The sequence below is a fragment of the Salmo salar genome, chromosome 01, assembly GCF_965601325.2.
Source record: "Salmo salar chromosome 01, fSalSal1, whole genome shotgun sequence".
Taxonomy (NCBI): Eukaryota; Metazoa; Chordata; class Actinopteri; order Salmoniformes; family Salmonidae; genus Salmo; species Salmo salar.
The window spans coordinates 46,057,919-46,076,985 of NC_138291.1; the positions used below are offsets into that span (position 1 = coordinate 46,057,919).

General features: G+C 40.0%; 1 protein-coding gene across 2 annotated transcripts in view; it reads right to left on the minus strand.

Moving 5' to 3' along the window:
* The window catches only part of tdp1 (tyrosyl-DNA phosphodiesterase 1), a 79,802-nt gene that overhangs the window by 37,681 nt on the left and 23,054 nt on the right, over positions 1-19,067 (minus strand). For both annotated transcript variants that reach the window (XM_014196409.3, XM_014196417.3), the window contains exons 11-13: positions 13,833-13,881; positions 13,461-13,527; positions 10,972-11,079 (exon numbers count right to left, since the gene is read on the minus strand). In XM_014196409.3, the coding sequence (XP_014051884.3) occupies positions 10,972-11,079; positions 13,461-13,527; positions 13,833-13,881 (224 nt within the window). The remainder of the gene's footprint in view (positions 1-10,971; positions 11,080-13,460; positions 13,528-13,832; positions 13,882-19,067) is intronic.

A 19,067-nucleotide genomic window follows, 5' to 3' on the forward strand; every position in this document is an offset into this window, starting at 1 on the left:
AGTATGATTCTGTATATGCATGATTAAATCAAGACTTCCTACCAAAGAGCAGTAAACTCGATTAAGAATATTTAGGACCGATTAAAATGTAACATAGTGAAAACTAAGTGCTTAATTTCTTTCTTCCAGGACTGGTGGAATGTCCGCTACTAAATATATCTTTTTTTATACATGTTTACCAATGATTGTGCATCTCTCCCTTTGAAAGGCTTCCTGAGGCAGGGGCCTTAGGAGAGAAGTTATTGAGATTGTGTACTATACAGTATAAAGTTACCCGGATCCCGCTGTTAAGGGAGCTCCCAAATTAAATAAGGCCTGGCCATTTTGTTTGTTTTTACCCTACACACTCCAGCAGCCACACACAACCCACCTGTTATTGAATAGTTGTTAGTGGTGTTAATACTGTGTTTTATTTGTTGTGTGGGGTCTTTCTATTTTGGGTTTTAGTGGATTTTTCACAGGTTAGAAAGGATGCCCCTTAAAAGGCACACAAATAAAACAATTCTGAAGTATCTATTGTCCGAGATTTGGTTGCACACGTGAATTCTCTTGATAAGAAATGTCTAAATAATGTCTGAGGTACAGGGAAAGAAAAGGGAAAGCAACACTCACTTAATGAGGTTGAATGACCTCTGAACTCTGTTCTGACTTTCTGGTGATCACCCTCACTAGAAAGGCTAGTGACATTGAGTTACATTTAAAATGTAATATGCAAACACTGATAATTGTGAAGAAGTTTACTAAAATTGTTATTCTGGCCTGTCTTCTCTCAAGGTTATGGCGAAGGTGACCACAGATGGTATTTAATGCATGGAAGGGATAATTCAAACCAAGAACAGTGTGAGCCTCACCCCCTCTAACCGGGTGAAGTAATGGCGACAATGGCGTTCACTGTGGTCCTTCACCACTTCTACCGTGAGAACAGAGTCCAAGCCAGCAACCTGTACACAGCATCCAGTCGAAGCTATCAACTACCTTTTCTCTCATGCCATTTCTCCCAGGAGTGCGACATGAGTCCACGTGGAATGAGCATGAAGAGAGATCCCGTACAAACTTCTCTGATTAAGCACAGATCTTGGGAAGGGTACCATCATTCTTAAATGGAAGATGTTTGGAACCACCAAGACTCTTCCTAGAGCTGGCCGTCCAGGCCAAACTGAGAAATCGGTGGATAAGGGCCTTGGTCAGGAAGGTAACCAAGAACCCGATGATCACTCTGACAGAGCTCCAGAGTTCCTCTGTGGAGATGGAGAACCTTCCAGAAGATCAACCATCTCTGCAGCACTCCACCAATCAGGCCTTTATGGAAGAGTGACCAGACAGAAGCCACTCCACAGTAAAAAGCACGACAGTCCGCTTGGAGTTTGCCAAAAGGCACCTAAAGGAGTCTCAGACCATGAGAAACAAGATTCTCTGGTCTGATGAAACCAAGATTGAACTCCTTGGCCTGAATTCCAAGCGTCACGTCAGGAGGAAACCTGGCACCATCCCTACGGTGAAGCATGGTGGTGACAACATCATGCTGTGGAGATGTTTTTTTTTTTCAGTGGGAGAGACTGGGAGACTAGTCAGGATCGAGGGAAAGCTGAACAGAGCAAAGTACAGACAGATCCTTGATGAAAACCTGCTCCAGAGCGCTTAGGAGCTGGAAGGTTCACCTTCCAACAGGACAACCAACCCTAAGCACACAGCCAAGACAACGTAGGAGAGGCTTCAAAACAAGTCTCTGAATGTCCTTGAGTGGCCTAGCCAGAGCCCAGAATTGAACCCGATCAAACATCTCTGGAGAGACCTGAAAATAGCTGTGCAGGGACGCACCCCATCCAACCTGACAAAGCTTAAGAGGATTTGCAGAGAAGAATGGGAGAAACTCCCCAAATACAGGTGTGTAAGCATCATACCCAAGAAGACGAGGCTGTAATCGCTGCAAAATGTGCTTCAGCAAAGTACTGAGTCAAGGGTCTGAATACTTATGAAATGTGATATTTCAGTTTATTTGATAAATTTGCTAAATAAAATAAAAACCTGTTTTTGCTTTGTCATTATGGGGCATCGTGTATAAATCAATTTTAGAATGAGGCTGTATTGTAAACAAGATGTGGAAAAAGTCAAGGGGTCTGAATACACTGTGTCCCCATCTGTCTGAGACTCACATCTGCCTCTCATTTCACTCCCTCCCTGCAGACTGAAGAGATCATCATAGTGAAGAGACTATGAATGGAGCTGAGCCACTAAATGCCTTCTAGCGTTTACTCTGAAGAGCACTGCCAAACCTTCCATTGTTGTAAATCAAACATGCATGCACACAGACAGAGACTGAACTGCCCATACTATCAAGTCAAAGGGCATAAACACACACATAGCATAATAATGGGAAGCAGCAGGTAAGGTGATCCCATCTCACCTCTACTATTTTTTGTGTGTCTGTGGAGCCCCTGGCCCAGGCAATTTAACAAATCGGAAGAAATTACACCAATATCTCTCAATTCTACGTATCACGTCATCTCATTATACGCCGACGATAACTTACTTTATCTAGACAATGTATCTCAATCCCTCCCAAAAGCTTAGATCATAGACAAATTCAGCTCCATCTCAAGTTATAAAACATTTTAAATATTTGGGAGTAGATATATTTCCTTCCTTAGATAAAACCATTGCCAGAAACTTTAAACGGAACACTCAAATAAATTAAATCCTACCTCAGTAGATGGACTAATATACTAGTTGCTTTAACCGGCAGAATATATCTATTGTCAAAATTAATATATTGCCACGGTTACATTTTTGTAGTTCAATGCTTCCCCTCATCTCCCCCTTCTGGCTACTGGGATAAAATCCATAGTGCATTTTAAAAATATATATGGCAAGGTAAACAAGCCTGGACAAAATTAAACTTGCAGAGGTAAAGATGTAGGATGACTATACGTACCAAACTTTACATTTTAATTCCAGGCACTTGCATTCAATCTTAAATTGGTTTAGACATGATTCTTCCTCCCCCTGGCTGAGTAGAGATAGAAATATGGTGTCTCCTATTGCTATGGGAAGAGGTGGTCTTGACTGATCTATCCCTTTTTTAACACTAAAACCGCTGGGCCTCAAGGGACGCTCCCTTCAAGCTAATGAGCATTCATTTTGACTGCAACATTCTAACAGTGTAATTAATAGATTTCATATATGCTATGGCAAAAATAATAATTTGGTTGTGTTTACGAAGGTCTAAGTAGCATTTTCATTAGTTTGTTACTGTGTGAGTGAGTGAGTGAGTGAGTGAGTGAGTGAGTGAGAGAGAGAGAGAGAGAGAGAAACTTTATTTGTGGAGTGCCTTTGTTCCAGCTTTGAAACGTGTTGGAACAGGGTAAGAGCTTTCTATAAACTACAAATTTAAAAAAAATACCCCAACCACCAAGACGCATGGTCAGGAAGACGCGCAGTCAAATGATGAACACATCAGTAGCCTAAACATAATTATAGGTGCCAAGTGTGTTTGATCGTGAAAATCAGCACAAAAACAATAATGGCATTATAATGAATATAAGCAGTCAAAAACAGTCAATTATTTATGTCGGAAACCATGGCAAATGTCTGTTCCTTTGTCATCAAAATGGAGGTAAGGCATGATCTCTCTTAAGCGATCCCGGGACATGGTTTCTCCAAAGAAAAGTATCCCACACGTCTTACCAGAGCTCTCCATATACACGCTCTTTTCACCAAATGCTACACGGACATAGAGGATTGAAATGAACGCTTCCAGGTCATCAACAGACAGACCCCTAGGCAGTGTCTCCTTGCTCCGTGTGCGCCTTAGCCACAGTACAGTCCCTAAATGCCGTAGCCTGTCCGTGTCACAAAAACAACGAAAGCTGGTGAGTGCATTGCTGATGTTTTTTGTTTGAGATGTAGTGCCTGCTCTCTGTGGTGACATGTTGTGCTGATAATTGGCCCATAGCATTGTCACCGGCTTGTTAAACGGTGCCATCCCTTCCTCTCTCCAGTCTTAGGCACCTGCTCAGTGCGCAACATTCTGGCTTTTTTTGCACTTAGGCCTCGGAGATGTAGGTTCATGCTGAGGCTCAGAATCAGAAGAATAATCAGAGATGTCATGATTTATTTCTTCCCCACCATCCGAGTCATTTTCATTCAGATCTTGTAGCAGCATGTACATACATTCGTCTTGGTCTTCTTGCCATTTTAAATTACACACGCTCTTAGTGTACTCCAAGTAGGCCAGAGTAGACTGATAAAACTGCTTGGATTCGGTGGACTGATATAGAGTACATACAATTTCAAAACATAATTAGAATATACCAATCCCATAGAATGGTCAGCCCTGTTCTTCATTCACAATTGGTGATTACAGAATTATGCATTGCTCATCCCATTCTCCCCCATCATACTTTACTTCATTTATTTAATCTGTTATAAACCTGGGGCAGGTTTTCATCAAAGAGCTCTGTATTTTGCTCCGTTCATCTTTCCCTCGATCCTGACTAGTCTCCCAGTCTCTGCCGCTGAAAAACATCCTTGCAGCATGATGCTGCCACCACCATGCTTCATCGTAGGGATGGTGCAAGGTTTCCTCCAGATATGACGCTTGGCATTCAGGCCAAGGAGTTCAATCTTGGTTTCATCTGACCAGAGAATCATGTTTCTCATGTTCTGAGAGTCTTTAGGTGCCTTTTGGCAAACTCCAAGCGTGCTGTCATGTGCCATTTACTGAGGAGTGGATTCCGTCTGGCCACTCCACCGTAAAGGCCTGATTGGTGAAATGGTGCGGAGATGGTACCGTGTGTAGATTGATGAGGGAAAAAATGATTTAATCAATTTTAGAATAAGGCTGTAATGTAACAAAATGTGGAAAAAGTCAAGGGGTCTGAATACTTTCCGAATGCACTGTATATACAACTTTTAGAAAGCTCATATTCTGAGCTAGCCATTAAAGTATGGTCCACAGATCTAAGAGAATCTCAACAAGCCTTTTAAAAAGGTGCAATATTCAGAAATTGCACCGCCATTTCCTGGATGCTAAAATTCTAATAGTTCAGTTTATGTGACAAAACAAGGGTAGATAATCATTGTACCCTCTAAACAGCTGTGAAATATATTTTCAATAACCAAAAATTGTATTTTCAGCTGTTTCAAGCTGGTGTACAAAACCGAAAGTAAGACGCAAAAACTAAATTTAAGAACGGGAAGCACAGACACAGCGCACATAGAACGTATGTACCCATTCTCGGACTTGCTTTAAATGAGAATGACAGATCTATAACCCACTTTTTTTAGGTGAATTTGATCGAGTCGCCCCAAAAAGTTACATATTGCAGCTTTAACTGGAACAGAATATGGGAAGAATATTGCATGGGTGGGAAACATGGTTTCCGGGTGGGGAGGGAGGATGCGGGTGGAGGGTTGGGGACTGAGGGGGAGAAATCTTTGTATGCATTTCTTTGATAGTTCTTTGTCCCTGTAACCTTCCTTAATTGAAAACAAAATACAAACAAAAAGGAAAAACTAAATAAGTTAGTCACCCCAAAATGTTTTGATCAAATAAATACCATGATTTCTTTTATTTCCACGACATTTAATCCATAGAAGAGGCCGAAGGAGGTATGATTGTTTATGTATACTTGACATTGGTATCTTTTTAAATGTAACCTTTATTTAAATGTAACCTTTATTTAACTAGGCAAGTCAGTTAAGAACAAATTTTTATTTACAATGACGGCCTACCGAGGAACAGTGGGTTAACTGCCTTGTTCAGGGGCAGAACGACAGATTTTTACCTTGTCAGCTCGGGAATTCGATCCAGCAACCTTCGGTTATTGGCCCAACGCTCTAACCACTAGGCTACCTGCCGCCCCATCTTAAAGCATAGACTACTTACATTTTGGCCGTACCCAGGCCTCCGTTAGGACTCCATGATTCATCTGTAAGGTGCTACGTGGGTCATTCCACGAAATGGGGACTTTTTGGACATGCAAACTTTTAAGAAATTAACGTTTAAATGTATTTTATTTCAACATTCAATTGCATGGAGGATATGTTTAGCCTATGGAAAAATTTTTTTCGCACCTCAAGCATTAAAATCCTATGAACTAAGAGCATTTTTTCTGCACCACACTGTCTGTAAACCCTGTTACAAACACGTATGTAACTGCCTAACTATACTGAACAAAAGAGTTGGTCCCATGTTTCATGAACTGAAATAAAAGATCACAGACATTGTCCACATGCACAAAAAATATATTTCTCTCAAATGTTGTGCACAAATTTGTTTACATCCCTGTTAGTGAGCATTTGTCAATTGCCAAGATAATCCATCCACCTGACAGGTGTAGCACATCAAGAAACTGATTAAACAGCATGATCATTACACAGGTGCACCTTGTGCCGGGGACAATAAAAGGCCACTCTAAAACACGCAGTTTTGTCACACAACACAATGTCACAGATTGGCATGCTGACCGCAGGAATGTCCATCAGAGCTGTTGCCAGAGAATTTAAATGTTAATTTCTTTACTATAAGCCGCCTCTCCAACGCTGTTTTAGAGAATTTGGCAGTACGTCTAACTAGCCACACAACCGCAGACCACCTGTAACCACACCAGCCCAGGACCTCCACTTCCGGCGTCTTCACCTGCGGGATCGTCTGAGACCAGTCACCCGGACAGCTGATGAAACTGAGGAGTATTTCAGTCTGCAATAAATCCCTTTGGTGGGAAAAAAACTAATTCTGATTGGCTGGGCCTTGCTCCCCAGTGGGTTGGCCAGTCTCCCAAGTGGATGGGCCTATGCCCTCCCAGGCCCACCCACGGCTGTGCCCCTGCCCAGTCATGTGAAATCCATAGATTAGGGCCTAATTATTTATTTCAATTGACTGATTTCCTTATATCAAATCACATTTTATTGGTCACATACACATATTTAGCATATGTTATTGCGGGTGTAGCGAAAAGCTTGTGTTCCTAGCTCCAACAGTGCAGTAGTATCTAACAGTTCACAACAATACACACTAATCTAAAAGTAAAATAATGGAATTAAAAAATATATCATATATAAATATTAGCAATGTTGGAGTGGCATTGACTAAAATACAGTAGAATAGAATACAGTATATAAATATGAGATGAGTAAAACAGTATGTAAACATTATTAAAGTGACTAGTGTTACATTATTAAAAGTGGCCAGTGATTACAGGTCTATGTATATACGGCAGCAGCCTCTAAGGTGCAGGGTTACCTAACCGGGTGGAAGCCGCTGTTGCACTTCTTCAGCACACTGTGTGGGTGGGATCATTGACGTGTACGCAGAAGAACTTGAAGCTTTCCACCTCCTCCACTGCGGCCCCGTCGATGAGGATTAGGGGCCTGCTCCCTCTGCGGTTTCCTGAAGTCCACGATGAGCTCTCGTTTTGACGACTTTGAGAGAGAGAGAGGTAATTCTCCCAGGGCCCTCACCTGCTCCCTGTGGGCTGTATCGTCATTGTTGGTAAATCAGACCTACTACTGTTGTGTCGTCTGCAAACTTGATTGAGTTGGAGGCATGCGTGGCCACGCAGTCATGGGTGAACAGGGAGTACACGAGGGGGCTGAGCACGAACCCTTGTGGGGCCCCTGTGTTGAGGGTCAGCGAAGTGGAGGTGTTGTTTCCTACCTTCACAACCAGGGGGGAGCCTGTCAGAAGGTCCAGGACCCAGTTGCACAGGGTGGGGTTCAGACCCAGGGCCCCACGTTTAATGATGAGCTTGGAGGGTACTATGGTAATGAATATTGAGCTATAGTCAATGAACAACATTCTTACATATACTTCTTGTCCAGATAGGGCGGTGTGCAGTATTGCATCGTCTGTGGCTATATTGCGGCGGTAAGCAAATTGAAGTGGGTCTAGGGTGTCAGGTCAGGTAGAGGTGATATGATCCTTAACTAGCCTCTCAAAGCACTTCATGATGACAGAAGTGAGTGCTACGGGGTGATAGTCATTTAGTTCAGTTACCTTTGCTTTCTTGGGTACAGGAACAATGGTGGACATCTTGAAGCAAGTGGGGACAGCAGACTTGGATAGGGAGAGATTGAATATGTCCATAAACATTCCAGCCAGCTTGTCTGTTCATCATCTGAGGACGCGGCTAGGGATGCAGTCTGGGCGTCGGTGGCACTGTGTTATCCGCAAAGTGGGCGAAGGTGTTTAGCTTGTCCGGAAGCAAGACTTCGGTGTCCACAACGTGGCTGGTTTTCCCTTTGTAGTCCATGATTGTCTGTAGAACCTGCCACATACGTCTCGTGTCTGATGAACTCAGTCCCTGTATCTGTGTATTCGCCGGTTATTCTCAGAGGCTTTCCGGAACATATCCCAGTCCACGTGATCAAAACAATCTTGAAGCATGGATTCCGATTGGTCAGACCAGTGTGGAATAGACCTTAGCACAGGTGCTTTCTGTTTGAGTTTCTGCCAATAGGAACGGAGGAGCAAAATGGAGTCGTAATCAGATTTGCCGAAGGGAGGGCCTTATATGCATTTTGAAAAGTTGAGTAGCAGTGATCCAATGTTTTCCCAGCGCGAGTACTACAGTCAATGTGTTGGTAGAACTTCGGTAGCGTTTTTCTCAGATTTGCCTTGTTAAAATACCCAGCTACAATAAATGCCACAATAACCTGTGGTTTCCAGTTTGCATGAAGTCCAATGTAGTTCTTTGAGGGCCGTCGTGGTATCGGCTTGAGGGGGAATATACACGACTGTGACTATAACCGAAGAGAATTCTCTTGGGAGGTAATATGGTTGGCATTTGATTGTGAGGTATTCTAGGTCGGGTGGACAAAAGGACTTGAGTTTCTATATGTTATCACAATCACACCATGAGTAGTTAAATCATGAAACTGTAACTCAGTAAAATAGTTGAAATTTTTGCATGTTGCGTTTATATTTTTGTTTAGTATATTATTTAAAATCATGTTTGAGATAATTCCAACATTTTCTCATTGATCAAGTATCCCTTGTGTCAAACTGACAGGGCTGACGATAACAGGGTTGAGGTTTTAGGTGAAGCTCGGCCATTAGTCCTCATATGCTGAATAGCATGCGACCGCATGGTGTTCATAAAAATAGTAAATATACATATGTTCCACACATAATGAAAGTGTAATCAAACTAAAGTTATCCTAACATTAATTGAGCGAACAGGGTTGACGTGTTAAGCTCAACCACCTCAGCCAAAGATGATAAAACAATTATAAATAGACCAAATAGAGAGAAGTTACATCCTTTCCCACCATGCTGTTCAGATGACCCAAATGTCGTCATCGGCTGTGAATCATTTAACTGAATGGTTCATTATTATAATGGATAAATTGTTTGCATAACAGGGTTGGCCTTAAAATGAGGGACAGACGTAAATGCTTTACTAATCAGAAAAATATCAATAAAAACCTTCAGAAATGACTGTCAAAGCAGCAAAATAACAAGGCCTTTACAATGATGGTGAAACTTGATACATTTTTGGATTAAGTTTGTGGGGGGGAAAAAAATTTATTTATTGAATTCTCCATGTGTTTTATATTAAAGTCCACTTCATTTAATATAACAAGCTTTTAAATTTCAATATTGGTGCATAATTTGTACCCATTTCGTGAAACGTCCCACAAAGCAAAAATGGGTGTAACATTAAGCTTCACTACTTGCTATCAGTAGTATTTAGATTAACATAATTTTCTTACATGAAGTTATAAATATTGAACAATATAAACAGAAATATTGAAAATATCATTTTTTTGATTTGGCTAATTTGTCAACATTTTGTTGAACATAATATACTCTATGTGCATATATCAAAGATCCAGAGTGGGATCTCTGCTACTTTTAGAGTTATGATCCAATTTGTAAGAATTACTAACAGAGTGAATGTGAAAATGGTCACCCTCGGTTGGTGATTTGCATGCTCCGCATGGCCGTACGGCATTTACTGCGATGCTGCCTCCGCAGAAGTCAGAGCATTCATGCTTCTTGCGCTTATGGTATATTTTCTATATTCATGTTTATATTTTTCAATATAATTTTTTTAAAGTAAATTGTCATTGAAATCAAAATACTAGTCGCATTAAAGAGGAAGCGGTAAAGCGTCATGACACATTTTTGCACCTACAGATGAAACAATGTGGAGTCTTAAAGGAGGCCTGGGTACGGTCAAAAAGGTTACAACTTCAAATAATTATTTCTCAATTATGCTTTAAGATACAAATGTCAAATATATGTCAATAATCCTTCCCCCAAATAACCCTTCTATGGATTAAATGTTGTGAAAATCCCCAAAATCATTGTCATTTTTGTTCTAGTTTTGTGAGGAATCACCGAGTAAGGTTACCATTTAGCTGCTAGGCCACCAGGTCTAAAATGACAGGGAACTACGGCCTATAGCGATAAGGTATCACAGACAGAATATGATGGGTAAATATACAGGCTTGTTTGTAATGGTGCCATCAGTACATGGGGAGATAAGTGCAGATAGCAGAGTACATAAACAGACTGCTAGACTCTATTGGCAGATCTGAGAGGGAGAGGAGTTTTTCAGGAGAAGGATCAGAGCGGTGTGATCATAAATAAATGACGAATAAAAACAGAGTGAGCGAGTGGTGGTGCTGATCATGAAGTAAAAGAAATCAACAACCATGATGAGGTGTTGATGTTAGCCATTTTCCTTCAAGGTTTTTCCTGCCTTTTCATGGTGAAATCATCAGGGTCATCCCCAAAACATCAAAACACCAACAGCCTTTTGGGGAAACAATGCTCTTAATTGGGCATCCGTTTAAAGAGTGTGTGTGTGTGTCTGGTTAAACAATTGCTCTGTGACTCTAAGACACAAATTGTTCCCCGTTCAGCTGGTAAGGGGTGTTCCTAGGCAACTGCCTGTCTTGAGTTTGAAGTCATATTGTGGACTCGAGACTTTTCACATACACATACAAAAGCAGGCCTCTAACCTTGTGACAAGGAACCAGGCTAGTTGTGTGAAGTCTGGCGAAGCTCTCATGTAGGTCTTGATGTGCGGCATGGCGTGACTCCTCCCCGTCGTCTCAGCTTGCCAGCGACTAGACACACAAAAAAACGTAAGTACATCATTTGCTCTGGGTAGAAGTATACTGTGACTTATTCCACATTTTGTTGAGTTAAAGCCTAAATTCAAATGGATTAAATAAATACAAATCTCACCCATCTACACACAATAATCCATAATGACGAAGTAAAAACATGTTTTTAGAAATGTATCCTAATTTATTGAAAATGAAACAGAAATATCAAATTTACATAGGTATTCACACACCCGAGTCAATACTTAGTACAAGCACCTTCAGCAGTGATTACAGCTGTGAGTCTTTCTGGGTAAGTCTCGAAGAGCGTTCCACACCTGGAATGTGCAACATTTGCCCATTATTCTATTCAAAAGTCTTCAAGCTCTGTGAAATTGGTTGTTGATCATTGCGAGTGTTGTATTGGATATGCCTCAAACGTAACACTTTGTATTCAGGACAAATATTTTTGAAGTATTACTTTAGTGCCTTGTTGCAAACCGGATGCATTTTTTTGGGAACATTTTTATTCTGTACATGCTTCCTTCTTTTCACTCTCAATTAGGTTAGTATTGTGGAGTTACCCCACAATACTAACCTCCCATCCTCAGTTCTCCTATCATAGCCTTTAAAGTGTTTTAAAGTCACCATTGGCCTCATGGTGAAATCCCTGAGCGGTTTCCTTCCTCTCTGTCAACTGAGTTAGGAAGGATGCCTGTGTCTTTGTAGTGACTGGGTGTATTGACACGCCATCCAAAGTGTAATTAAGAACTTCACCATGCTCAAAGGGATATTCAAAGTCTGCTTTTTTTAAATGCTTACCCATCTACCAATAGGTGCCCTTCTTTACAAGGACTGGATAACCTTCCTGGTCTTTGTGGTTGAATCCGTGTTTGAAATTCCCAGCTCAACTGAGGGCCCTTTCAGATAATTGTATATGTAGGGTACAGAGATGAAGTAGTTATTAAAAAATCATGTTTAACACTATTATTGCACACAGTGAGTCCATGCTATTAATTATGTGACTTGTTAAGCACATTTTTACTCTTGAAATGATTTAAGCTTGCCATAACAAAGAGGTTGAATATGTAGAGACAACTCAGCTTTAGACATTTTTTATTTATTTTTATAAATCGGGAAACATTTCTAAAAACACAATTATGGGGTATTGTGTGTAGGCAGTGACACAAAATCTCTTAAATTCAGGCTGTAAAACAACAAAATGTGGAAAAAGTCCAGGGGTGTGAATACTTTCTGAACACAGTGTAGTATGAGCTTACACCAGGGTTCCAGACTGGGACCATTTAGTCGCATTTTGCAACCCTTTGACTTGGCTGTGCAATTCACAGACTCGCGTCTGTGCGAGTCTCAAATTCTAGCTGGTCAACTCACTCAAAACGTCATATTTTTTGGCCGGCTAAAGCCACAATTGACAATGGTCACCATGGTCAAACAGTACAGCTAAATTAAAGTGCATTGATTCCTGCCATGACAGTGCCTGCTCTGCCCATGACAGTGCCCGTTTCGCCAGAGCTGGCTGCGCTGATGAGCAAGCTACTCGCACTCCCCTTCCCTGTGCACTCTATTTAGATGGAGGAAAAATGCATTCTGATTGTGCAACATTTCAAAATGTATAAAAAGTTATTTAAACTCTCAATATTGAGTGATTGACACAGTTTTAAAAACGACGTTTATGGTATGTCTGAGATGCTGGGTCTGCCGTGTCTTTGTGAGACGCAGAGTAGGTGAACGGATGATCTCTGCATATGTGGTTCCCACTGTGAAGCATGGAGGTGGTGGTGTGACGGTGCTTTGCTGGTGACACTGTCAGTGATTTATTTAGAATTCAAGGCACACTTAACCTGCCTGGCTACCACAGCATTCTGCAGCGATATGCCATGTCATCTGTTTTGCGATTAGTGGGACTATCATTTGTTTTTCAACAGGACCCGAAATACACCTCCAGGCTGTGTAAGGGGTATTTGACCAAGGAGGAGAGTGATGGTGCTGCATCAGATGACCTGGCCTCCACAAATCGCCCAACCTCAACCCAATTGAGATGGTTTGGCATGAGTTGGACCGCAGAGTGAAGGAAAAGCAGCCAAGAAATGCTCAGCATAAGTGGGAACTCCTTTGGAAAAGCATTCCTCATGAAGCTGGTTGAAAGAATGGCAAGAGTGTGCAAAGCTGTCATCAAGGCAAAGGGTGGCTACTTTTTTGGTTACTACATGATTCCATGTGTGTTATTTCATAGTTTTGATGAATTGTAGAGAATAGTCAAAATAAAGAAAAACCCTTGAATGAGTAGGTCTGTCCAAACTTTTGACTGGTACTGTACATCCGGTGAAACATCTGGCTTTTTGTTCTGTGGTAATAGCGTAGAATAGAGTAGTTCGACTTACTGGAAGTAGCTGTGGAGCCAGAGTTGTTTCTGAGCAGTCTGGATGCTGTAGGGTAGAGAGCCACCGGCTGGAATGACAATTACACTGTTAGTTCATAAAACCTTCGTAACAATGTCATAAAGCTTTCATAATAACATCAGAAATCTTCCATGATGCTGTCAAGAACTACAATACTACATTAAAGGCTTTGTGAAACTTTCATATTGCATTCATAACAATGTCATAAGACTACAATCCTGTTTGCACCTGGTTCTGATAACTACAGTAATGCTTACTCACAACACCACTGTAAGCTTTGACTTTTAGACAAGAGGAGAGGAACAGGAGAAAGTGAGTTAGTGTTGCAAGGTCTGAGTGTGGCTGAATCTTTACCTGGATACCCCTCCAGACTGGTCCTCACATCGTCCACTGACGGGTAGATCTGTGGAAGATGGAACACATGTTAACACACCATGTATCAAATACCTGGCTGGGGAACACACGTTAATCAAATCAGACCACAACCTCCTCATCCTCCAGGAAAGCAGCCATGTCTTGAGCTTCACTAGTGAGCACCTGACAGAGAGCAGACTGTATGACCAGATGAATACAGCCTGTTGGTTAACAGGGGGGGTCTCTCTTCACAACAAACCTCACAGTTAGAGACAGAGTCACACACACACAGACACATAGGAGCTTGCATGCTCACGCACGTACACACACACTAGGGAATAAATAGGCAAGCTTGAGCTAGGTCTGTCTATCTAGGCCTATTCTTAGATGGCCAAATGTCTCTGTCTATCTGTCTGTCAGAAACAGTCACAGGGGGTGAGATTCAGTGTGGAGCCATGACTTTCAGCTGACATTTGCTTAAAGATCCATAAGGAACACTAATCAATGGGACAGACCGTCAAAAGGGACAAATTCTCAAAAAATCCCTAGGAAGACATTTTATTGAACTGATGCAGGGAAGTGATATAACATCGTGCCTTCAGAAAGTATTCATACCATTTGACTTTTTCCACATTGATGTGTTATGAAGTGGGATTTTTTTCCTACGATCTACACAAAATAATCTGATAACGTGGAAGAAATATGTATATACATATACATATATATATATATATACATATATATACGTATACATATATATACGTATATATATGTATATACGTATATATACGTATATACATATACATATATGTATACGTATACGTATACATATATGTATACATATATACATATACATATATATATACACATATACATATATATATACACATATACATATATATATACACATATACATATACGTATACATATATACGTATACATATATACATATATATACGTATATATACATATACGTATACATATATACATATACATACATATACGTATATATACATATACATACATATATATACACATATACATACATATATATACACATATACATACATATATATACACATATACATACACATATATACACATATACATACACATATATACACATATATATATACACATATATACACATATATATATACATATATATACACATATATATATACATATATATACACATATATATATACATATATATATACATATATACACATATACATATACATATACGTATATATACATATATACGTACACATATATACATATATACATACGTACACATATATACATATATACATACGTATACATACGTATACATATATACATACGTATACATATATATATATATACATATATACACACATATATACACACATATATCACACATATATACACATATATACACATATATACACATATATATACACATATATACACATATATATACATATATATACACATATATACACATATATATACATATATACACACATATACACATATATACATATATATACATATATACACATATATACACATATATATACATATATACACATATATACACATATATATACATATATACACATATATACACATATATACACATATATACACATATATATATACACATATATATATATACACATATATATATATACACACACATATATATATACACACATATATATATATACACACGTGTATATGTATATATATGTATATATATATATATATATATATATACATATATATATATACACACGTGTATATGTATATATATATGTATATATATATATATATATATACATATATATACATATATACATACATATATACATATATATATACATATATACATATATATATACATATATACATATATGTATATACATGTATATGGCAAGTCGGTTAGGACATCTACTTTGTGCATGACACAAGTAATTTTTCCAACAACTGTTTACAGACAGATTATTTCACTTATAGTTCACTGTATCACAATTCCAGTTGGACAGAAAATTACATACACTAAGTTGACTGTGCCTTTAAACAGCTTGGAAAATTCCAGAAAATGATGTCATGGCTTTAGAAGCTTCTGATAGGCTAATTGACATCATTTGAGTCAATTGGAGTTGTACCTGTGGATGTATTTCAAGGCTTACCTTCAAACTCAGTGCCTCTTTGCTTGACATCATGGGAAAATCAAAGGAAATCAGCCAAGACCTCAGAAAAAAATTGTAGACCTCCACAAGTCTGGTTCATCCTTGGGACCAATTTCCAAAACGCCTGAATGTACCACGTTTATCTGTACAGACAATAGTACGCAAGTATAAACACCATGGGACCACGCAGCTGTCATCCCGCTCAGGAAGGAGACGCGTTCTGTCTCCTAGAGATGAACGTACATTGGTGCGAAAAGTGCAAATCAATCCCAGAACAACAACAAAGGACCTTGTGAAGATGCTGGAGGAAACGGGTTCAAAAGTATCTATGTCCACAGTAAAACGAGTCCTATATCGACATAACCTGAAAGGCCGCTCAGCAAGGAAGAAGCCACTGCTCCAAAACCGCCATAAAAAAGCCAGACTACGGTTTGATACTGCACATGGGGACAAAGATTGTACTTTTTGTGGATATATTGATGCAACATCTCAAGACATCAGTCAGGAAGTTAAAGCTGGTCGCAAATGGGTCTTCCAAATGGACAATGACCCCAAGCATACTTCCAAAGTTGTGGCAAAATAAGATAAGGACAACAAAGTCCAAGCATTGGAATGGTGATCCCAAAGCCCTGACCTCAATCCCATACAAAATTTGTGGGCAGAACTGAAAAAGCGTGTGCGAGCAAGGAGGCCTAGGAACCTGATTCAGTTACACCAGCTCTGTCAGGAGGAATGGGCCAAAATTCACCCAACTTATTGTGGGAAGCTTGTGGAAGGCTACCTGAAACGTTTGACTCAAGTTAAACAATTTAAAGGCAATGCTACCAAGTACTAATTGAGTGTATGTAAACTTCTAACCCACTGGGAATGTGATGAAAGAAATAAAATCTGAAATAAATCATTCTCTCCACTATTATTCTGACATTTCACATTCTTAAAGTAAAGTGGTGATCCTAACTGACTTAAAACAGGGACATTTTTACTAGGATGGATTAAATGTCAGGAATTGTCAAAAACTGAGTTTAAATGTATTTGGCTAAGGTGTATGTAAACTTGCGACTTCAACTGTATGTACAGTCGTGGCCAAAAGTTTAGAATGACACAAATATTAATTTCCACAAAGTTTGCTGCTTCAGTGTCTTTCGATATTTTTGTCAGATGTTACTATGGAATACTGAAGTATAATTACAAGCATTTCAAAGGTGTCAAAGGCTTTTATTGACAATTACATGAAGTTGATATTTGCAGTGTTGACCCTTCTTTTTCAAGACCTCTGCAATCTGCCCTGGCATGCTGTCAATTAACTTCTGGGCCACATCCTGACTGATGGCAGCCCATTCTTGCATAATCAATGCTTGGAGTTTGTCAGAATTTGTGGGTTTTTGTTTGTCCACCCGCCTCTTGAGGATTGACCACAAGTTCTCAATGGGATTAAGGTCTGGGGAGTTTCCTGGCCATGGACCCAAAATATCAATGTTTTGTTCCCAGAGCCACTTAGTTATCACTTTTGCCTTATGGCAAGGTGCTCCATCATGCTGGAAAAGGCATTGTTCGTCACCAAACTGTTCCTGGATGGTTGGGAGAAGTTGCTCTCGGAGGATGTGTTGGTACCATTCTTTATTCATGGCTGTGTTCTTAGGCAAAATTGTGAGTGAGCCCACTCCCTTGGCTGAGAACCCACACATGAATGGTCTCAGGATGCTTTACTGTTGGCATGACACAGGACTGACGGTAGCGCTCACCTTGTCTTCTCCGGACAAGCTTTTTTCCAGATGCCCCAAACAATCGAAAAGGGGATTAATCGGACAAAATGACTTTACCCCAGTCCTCAGCAGTCCAATCCCTGTACCTTTTGCAGAATATCAGTCTGTCCCTGATGTTTTTCCTGGAGAGAAGTGGCTTCTTTGCTGCCCTTCTTGACACCAGGCCATCCTACAAAAGTCTTTACCTCACTGTGCGTGCAGATGCACTCACACCTGCTTGCTGCCATTCCTGAGATAGCTCTGTACTGGTGGTGCCCCGATCCCTTGGCTGAATCAACTTTAGGAGACGGTCCTGACATGTCAGCTGGTCCTTTTGTGGCAGGGCTGAAATGCAGTGGGGGATTTTTTGGGTGGGGGATTCAGTTCATTTGCATGGCAAAGAGGGACTATGCAATTAATTGCAATTCATCTGATCACTCTTCATAACATTCTGGAGTATATGCAAATTGCCATCATACAAACTGAGGCAGCAGACTTTGTGAAAATTAATATTTGTTTTGGCCACAACTGTGTGTATGCATGTATGCATGCATGCTGAGCAAGAGGACAAGTCCAATGTATGCACGCACACACACACACACACACACACACACACACCTCCTCACTGTTGATGTTGAGACTGGTGTTTTGTGGGTACTATTTAATGAAGCTGCCAGTTGAGGACTTGTGTGGCATCTGTTTCTCAAACTAGACACTAATGTACTTGTCCTCTTGCTCAGTTGTGCACTGGGGCCTCCCACTCCCCTTTACATTCTGGTTAGAGCCAGTTTGCGCTGTTCCGTGAAGGGAGTAGTACACAGCATTGTACGAGATCTTCAGGTTCATGGCAGTTTCTTGCATGGAATAGCCTTCATTTCTCAGAACAACAATAGACTACGAGTAGACTAGCTGACGAGTTTCAGAAGAAAGTTCTTTGTTTCTAGCCATTTTGAGCCTGAAATTGAACCCACAAATGCTGATGCTCCAGATACTCAACTAGTCTAAAGGCCAGTTTTATTGCTGATTTAAATCAGCACAACAGTTTACAGCTGTGCTAACATAATTGAAAATGGGTTTTCTAATGATCAATTAGAGTTTTAAAATTATAAACTTGGATTAGCTAACACAACGTGCCATTGGAACACAGGAGTGATGGTTGCTGATAATGGACCTCTGTACGTTTATGTAGATATTCCATTCAAAATCAGCCGTTTCCAGCTACAATAGTCATTTACAACATTAACAATGTCTACACCGTATGTCTGATCAATTGATGTTATTTTAAATGGAGAACAAAAAGTGATTTTGTTTAA